This window comes from Lepidochelys olivacea (genome assembly GCF_965140295.1).
Source record: "Lepidochelys olivacea isolate rLepOli2 genome assembly, chromosome: 4".
NCBI lineage: Eukaryota > Metazoa > Chordata > Testudines > Cheloniidae > Lepidochelys > Lepidochelys olivacea.
In genome coordinates this window covers 141,786,283-141,793,831 of record NC_140414.1, presented here as the reverse complement: position 1 = coordinate 141,793,831, position 7,549 = coordinate 141,786,283, and the positions used below count along the sequence as shown (strand labels likewise).

The 7,549-nt window shown below is 46.1% G+C and overlaps 1 protein-coding gene across 2 annotated transcripts; it reads right to left on the bottom strand.

The window, feature by feature from the left end:
- Positions 1 to 467: 467 nt before the first annotated feature.
- LOC311520203 (progonadoliberin-2) lies at positions 468 to 7,087 on the bottom strand. Of its 2 annotated transcripts, XM_084627502.1 has the most exons (4): positions 6,866 to 7,087; positions 2,665 to 2,829; positions 1,506 to 1,589; positions 468 to 818 (listed from the first exon to the last, which is right to left on the bottom strand). In XM_084627502.1, exons 2-4 carry the CDS (start codon positions 2,800 to 2,802, stop codon positions 780 to 782), a joined length of 261 nt encoding a protein of 86 aa, XP_084483628.1. In that variant the 5' UTR covers positions 2,803 to 2,829; positions 6,866 to 7,087; the 3' UTR covers positions 468 to 779. The 2 variants fall into 2 exon arrangements, with proteins under 2 accessions (XP_084483628.1, XP_084483627.1); XM_084627501.1 differs by lacking the exon at positions 6,866 to 7,087 and having other exon boundaries at positions 2,665 to 3,300.
- Positions 7,088 to 7,549: the final 462 nt, after the last annotated feature.

Genomic DNA, 7,549 nt, shown 5'->3' with positions numbered 1-7,549 from the left:
TGTGTCACTGAGAGACTAAGTGAACTTGCCCAAGGTCACGCAGGAAGGGCTTTAACCGGGGTCTCCCAAGTCCCAGACTAGCACTCTAGCCCTTAGATCTCATTTCCTTTTGTTATCTTCCCAAGAAGCTTACCTTTGCTCTTTCTTATTTTCTTAATATGAATGTGGGAATGTTGCCTTTTGTGAAAAAAACTAACACCATCAAACATTTCCAAGGTTACATGTAACCCTGATATTTATATCTCTGTGAATAAAGGGCTGTGCATAGGATGTTTTCTCACATTTTGAATCAAGTTTGGCAGAATATTCCAGCATTGAGCCGGAAGGCTGAACTACCCAGAAAGCAATGGCAGGGATTACCAATAAAGGGCTTTGTGACCCGACTCTTGTTTAAAAATCAGTGCGTGCTTAAAACTTGTTTATGGGGCTGGAGATTTGTTTATTTTTATTTTTTTAAGACACGGGTAAGGACATAAATGTGGATGGAATTGTGTATGTAGCAAAATAAAAGTATTTTATTCAACATGGTGGAGTTACCTCAGTGTGTAAAAAACTCCAGCCAGGGCCTCGTTCTGGTCGGGTGATGGGTCAGGGACATTTCTCAAGCATTACACCATTATCCACATTCCCAGCATTTGAGTGCAGTCAGCCAAGATGTTCATAAGAATTCTTTAACGATCAGATACATGGAATCTACAGACACACCATCATGTTGCAAAGGAAACGACTGAAAAGCCAGTGGGGCTGGCAAGCATTTCGGAAAGAGTCTGTGGAAGGGCTCACTTCTTCTTCTGGAGTTGTCTTGCCAGCATGTCAGCCTGTTTGGCAACAAAGACAATTTTTTAAAAAAAATCCCACAATTTATTGGGCCTGATTCTCCATTTGATCGCATTTGATTGATCTCAGACCATCTAGCACAGTGGAGTTGTAATCCACAGTCAGGGCCTGAACCACTGCAGTATAAATAATAATTTTCCCAGTCTTTTAAATACTGAATGGTTTTCTGTCTAAGCGGGCACTCCACCCATTATGTCTGGCTTATCATCCCTCCTTTCAAGGTTTACATCTTCCAATTAACTTTCTACCACTCACCTACACACCTACCCCTCTTGCCTGACTGTGCTCCCTAAAAAATCATTATTAATATTATATGTATATTAAGGAAACAACAGAGGCCACATTCAAATACCTCTGTGATAGGAGCAATGTAAGAACTTGAATAACCTGGATGTCTTATCTCTTGAGCTCTTCCTATCCTAACACTTGTCCTGGCCATGATTCTGAACTTTTCACAGGAGATGCCCAGCATCTTGCTAGATCTTTAAGTTCTTTTGGGCAGGCAGCTGTGTTTGTTTTTTTTTGTCTTTAAAAGACTTTGGCATTAGAGATAGAAAATACTTCTAATCATCGACAATAGAGGATTGTTCGCTACTGCCCCACTTTTGCCTCCTCTGCTAAATGCTGAAGCACTCTGGTAGCTCCTGGAGAAGGTTGCATGTTCTTACCAGCAGAGCGTTCACAATGGTTTTCCTTGGGCTTCTCAGATAAGCACACTCTTCCCCATCACACAGTTTGATTTCTTCTGAAGCCTGAACTCACAAACAAAACAAATACATTTCGGGGATTGGGTGGCTACGTGGTCTTTTATCCCTAAATTAAATTCAGCCCTGCTCTGTCACAAAAACACTTATATTCACAGCTGGGGGAAAGAAACAAGGGATGTAAACCCTCATGCTGTGGGGTATAAGCCTGAATAAGCAGACGACAAACTTCCCCCTATGGACTGGTTATTACATAATTGTCCAGTAGAGAGTGGCTTGTACTTTCCTCTGAAGCCATTATGAGAGTCAGGATATTAGACTAGAATGAGTGACCAGTCTGATCCGATACAGTAATTCCTATAACTCTAGAAGTGGAAGCGTTACCATCCGATGGCTGTTTGGTGTCCTGTGTGAAATGAGTTAGTAACCTCAGTGCAGCTCCTAGCAGACCAGGGCCCGCAGTGTATTTTTCTGTTAACAGAGCTATGCGTTAGCTCATATTTCTCTGTTACCTCTTCAAGGCTTTCCAATGTGCATGTAATTTGCTGAGCTATAATGTCTGGATATTGGATGGTGACAAAATTCAGTCAATGTATATTAAGGGGGGAAAAGTCCCCCAAACTGCTCAATTCAAGATGGAACCCTTCTCCACATGGATATGCCTTGAAGAGCAGCTGACATGCTGCAGGAAAGGAGGAAATGGTGCATGCCTTAAAGCTAGCATGTGAAAGCACTAAAGGCTGTCCAGCTTTGACCTGCTCCCAGTTGTCGTCTCTTCCCAGTTGTGTCTGTTAAGATGCTCCAGCTGTGCAGATCAGAAGAACCCTGAGCCTTGGGACAGTTCGTATCCTGATCTGTGTCTGAAGGTCGTGTGCTCTGGGTGGTGAGCACAGGGCTGGGAAGTGGTGACGAAATGTTGATCTCTATGTATGCCAGCATTTTCATTAAGGTCTTGATCCTGAGAGGTGCTGAGCACCCACAATTCCCACTGGATCCCATGGGGATGCTCAGCACCTCCCAGGATCAGTCCTTAAATTAGGGCTGCAGAACAAGATGCATTTAGAACGTACTGTGGGCTTTAAAGTAATATGGAAGATCCCCCTACAGAAAGGCTGGAACTCACCTCTGGAGTCTGTGACAAATCTAGTTCTCTTTTCCCTCCGGGATACCAGCCGTGAGACCAGTGCTGAGCTCTTGACAGGTGGGTACTGACTACTAGCACTACAAAGAGCAAGAGCAGGAGAGGTCGTTGACGTGCCATGGCACTGTCTGGCTGAATGGGGAGATCCTGCAAGGAGAAGGGAGGAGAGAGAGTCAGACATGGCCTGGGAGCAGTCAGCAGAGGGAAAGGTCCCACAGCATGCGTGATTCTAGAGCCATAGGGCAGGCAGTGCCTCATTTCCTAGCATGCAGTGCAGGGTGCACACAGGCAGCATGGCCTGGTGGGAAGAGATGGGAACAGGGAGCCTGGACTCCTGGGTTCTCTTCCCAGCTCTCCCGCTGGGTGACCCTGGGCAGGTTACTTTGTGTCTGTGTTCCTCACCTGTATAATGGGGATAATGCTCACCTGCCTTGCAGGGTGGTTCTGAAGCCCAACTGGTTAACATCAGTAACAGGCTATGGGGCCCTCAGATGAAAGGCACTTGGCTTCTAAAGGGACTAAGGGTAGCATTAGCTCAAGACCTATAGGCAGATCTGGCCAAAAGAGCTAATGTGATCTGGGATACATAAACCGGGGACGCACGAGTAGGAGTAGAGAGATTATTTTACCTCTCTATTTGGCACTGGTGCAGGACTACTATATCCAGTTCTGGTACCCACCCATTCAGGAATTATGTTGATACATTGGAAAGGGTTCAGAGAAGAGCCACGAGAATGATTAAAGGATTAGAAAACCTGCCTTATAGCAATAGACTCAAGGAGTTCAATTTATTTAGCTTAACAAAGAGAAGGTTAAGGGGTGACTTGATACAGCCTATAACAGGGGTGGCCAAACGTATACAAACCTATAACAGCCTATAACAGGGGTCACCAAATGTTATACAGCCTATAACAGGGGTGGCCAAACGTACTGATCCTCCGAGCCACATACGACAGTCTTCAGAAGTTTGAGAGCTGGGGGGGGGTGCCTGCCAGGGCTCGGGGCTTCAGCCTTGAGGGGCAGGGGGTCTTAGGGCTTCAGCACTGTGGGACGTGCCTGCCAGGGCTCGGGATTTCGGCCTTGTGCGGAGGGGGGGTCTTGGGGCTTCAGCCCTGAGGGAGATGTCTGTCGGGGATTGGGGCTGAAGCCCTGAGTCCCGGCAGGTGCAACCTGCAGGGCTGAAGCCCTGAGGACCTCCCCCCCACCCCCACGCTGGACAGAAGCCAGAGGTGACATTTGGCAGAGAGATGTGGGATCTTGTGCCTCTCCCCAATTTTTGCCAGGGTTTTGTTGGGCCTGCTTGGTCACATGGTGCTGCTGGGCCCCCTCTCTGCATGGCAGCTGCTGGAGCCAGCAAGCTGGGAGGTGCAGCTGTGCAGAGAGGCAGCAGCAAACAGCTAGGAGCTGCTAGGAGAACTGCTGCTTTTGCTGCTGCCCCTCCCTGCAGGGAGGGACCACTAAGGGTATGAGGTGTGTGCGCCTGGGGGGGGCATGACTCAAGCTGTTGGGGGGCCCAAACCTTTATATTGTGCCCCTCCTCAGCAGGCACCAGTCGTCTCTGGCAGAAGCTCCTAGCCCCACCACCCTGCCGCAGGGCAGAAGCCCTGAACTCTCCCCCCAGTGTGGTAGGCAGAGAATGGGGAGCTCTGTAAAAGAGCCGCAGTTTGGCCACCCCTGGTTTATAAGTACCTACGTGGGGAGTGAATATTTGACAATGGGCTCTTAAGACTAACAGAGAAAGATGTAACATGATCCAATGGCTGGAAGTTGGAGCTAGACAAATTCAGACTGGAAATCAGATGTAAATTTTTCACAGTGAGGGTAATTAACATTTGGAACATTCTCCATCACTGACAAATTTTAAGTCAAGATTGGATGTTTTTCTAGAAGATTTGCTCTAGGAATTATTTTTCGGGGGATGTTCCCTGTTCTGTGTTCTACAGGAGGTCAGATGAGATGATCGCAGTGGTCCGTTCTGGCCTTAGACTCTCTTAATCTGATGGCACTCCCTGCCTGTGCTGCCTTCTCCGGGATGTCACCTCATTGCGTCTCCTTAAGTCCTGCCTTCAACTAAGCAGTCATGGAAGAGACTGATGACTGCACTAAAACTTACACCAGTGTAAAGCAAAATGGGTCTACTCTGGATTTACACTGGTCTCTCTGAAACCCCACTGGGTCAGTGGTATTACTCTGGATTTACACTCACGTAACAGAGAGCAGGACTGGGCCCATAGTGTGGTGGAGTTTGCACTAGCTGGGGAAAGGGAGGAGTTGCTGAACCAAGAGGTCTTTCCCCAGGATTCTGTGGTGCAGATTTAAGAGAGCAGGGCAAAGCGAAAAGCTCTGAACGTGCTCCACTGAAATTGGATGGCCAAGCCCTGCAATCAGCTTTGCTCCCAGTGTTAGAACAGTTTGCAACGGACTCTGGTGCTATCCCTTTGTCGGCAGCTACCTGCATTTGTTAGGTGGAGCTAACCTAAGTGCCAATCCATCATCCCCTCTCTCATACTGGTCAATGGCACAGTAGAACCTCAGAGTTACGAAAACCAGAGTTTCGAACTGACCAGTCAACCACACCTCTCATTTGGAACCGGACATACGCAATCAGGCAGCAGTAGAGAAAAAAAAAAGCAAATACAGTATAGTGCTGTGTTAAATGCAAACTACTGAAAAAATAAAGGGAAAGTAGCATTTTTCTTCTGCATAGTAAAGTTTCAAAGCTGTATTAAGTCAATGTTCAGTTGTAAACTTTTGAAAGAATCACCATGATGTTTTGTTCAGTGTTATGAACAACCTCCATTCCCGAGGTGTTCGTAACTGAGGTTCTACTGTATTCTCAAGCCACTGAGCACAATGTGAGCAGTGTTTGTGATTTTATCGATATCCTAAATCTGGGAAAGCAGCATATAATTTTACCCTCTTCATTTTAAAACCTAAAGAAACTGCAGTAACAACTATATACCAACGCTTTGTGCTTATCTAGCACAGAGGGCGTTGAAGTGCTTTCTGAATATCAATCCTATCCCCTAATACCTTCAGGAGATTATTATGCTCCTTTTAAACATGGAAATATTGAGATGTTAAGTGACTTTCCCAAAACCACACAGCAAGTCAGTGACAAAGCTGAGACTAGAACCCAGAAATCTTGATTCCCCCTGTGTACCCCGGGCAACACTTTGTTCCAGTTTACAGCACCTCCCAGTTCCTCCAGACACAGCATCACAACCTCTTCTCATAACCTAGTATCTGAACATGTCTCTGCAATCAGGGTTTAGTGTGATCTCAGTCAGGATTTGAAGCATTCTCATCCAAGTGCTGGTCTGTCATTAACTAAGGATGGAATTTCATTCATTCATGGTATAAAACAGTGCCTATAATCAGTGACTAAATTTTCTTCACTCCGACTCAAAATTCTCTCTCTCTTTTTTCCTGAAAGCTCTGGGGAGTTGAGTCTGACACACCCCAACCCATTTTAAGCTTTGATAGGAAAACCCCTGCTGCAAACCTGCCCTCTTCAAGGGCTCTTACGGTGATCAAAGACCACAAGCACTTGGCCACTGTGGGGCTGAGTGCAGGCTAGATAGAGATTAGATGGGATCCTACAGGTTTCTCTCACTGATGTCAGGAATATTAATTATAAGAATTTTTCCCCTCTTTTTTTTTTTTTAAAGCAACTGCATAACTAACTTGTGAGATGTATCCAGCCTGAAGCAGCGTGATACCATCTCCAGGCTAAAACAGTTCTGCAGAGTAATTCACTCTGTGCTCAACTGCTGTGCGGTTCATCTGTCATTTCAAAATATTACATCTTAAGAAAAGAAAGTCCGATCACCTATTACATGATGAAGATATTGTAGTTGGCAAGAGGAAGGCAAGCCAGCACCTTTCTGCTGAAATATTCAGGTTGGCTGGGGTTGATTAGCCACTATTTACGGTTTTGTTTTCATATCTAAAAGGCAAATTCTGACCCCAGTTTCACAAGTGGAAAGCTGGAGGAATTCCACTGGAGCCCCTCCAGATTTACACTGTCCGCAGAATTTGACTCTATGAAAGATAATCACATACATGAAATCCATTTGCATTTAATGCCTTTAGGATACCAGGCCCCCAGAAGTACTTCTGGTATCGGATTTGCTTGTAACTAACACGGTTTGCAAAGCATGAGAGAAGTTTAGTTACTCACCCTGTTCTGATCTCCGGCTCACTGTTCTTAGACTTCACCGATGCCTGCACAGTTTGCTCTCATTATTTATACCATCCCCTGTGTGCTTCAGTGTAATTGGTCTCCCACTCTGTTGGGGCTGCCTGCTGACGTTCATTGCATACTCTGCTGACGACGATGTGCATGTATAGGTTTAAGCCCTCTTGCCACCGGGTTGGTGCTCTGATGAGACAGCACTGGGAAAGGGTCTTCTGGGAACACCCGCCTGCCAGCTCATTAGCTGGCAAAGACTCCTTGAGCTCCGCAACGGAAGTTTCCTTGTGTCCATTAGCAGATGGGAGCAGAGTTGTATTGCAAAGCAGTTGTCAACAGTGGCAAAGGACATCTAGTTTAAATCAGAGACTGGTGAAGGAGACAGCTAATTGAATAAGGTTGCTGTAAGGTCCTCTAATGCAAGATCTATCCAGCAGGGTGTGCTTGATTTAACAAACAATTAATAAGACCAAAGTCAGGCCTGCTGCAAGGATGTGAAATTCCCAGTGAAGTCAATGGGAGTTGCACCTGCTTACCCAGAGGCTGCATTTGGGCCAGTGCATGTGTGATATTGGGGTGCACCACAATATGGAAAATCAGGCATTTAGGGCTAAGGAAAGTGTAATAAAAAGAAGTGGCTTAGAACTAGAGATGGATCCAGATGGGAGCCCC

Bases quoted from the DNA above. Each gene is read 5' to 3' on its own strand.
- LOC311520203 (XM_084627501.1), bottom strand. From the start codon at position 2,940: ATGAGGCACTGCCTGCCCTATGGCTCTAGAATCACGCATGCTGTGGGA. The intron at 1,590-2,664 runs GTGAGTTCCAGC...TTGTGAGTTCAG, and splicing joins ATTTGTCACAGACTCCAGAG to GCTTCAGAAGAAATCAAACT. The intron at 819-1,505 runs GTAAGAACATGC...GTTGCCAAACAG, and splicing joins CCATTGTGAACGCTCTGCTG to GCTGACATGCTGGCAAGACA.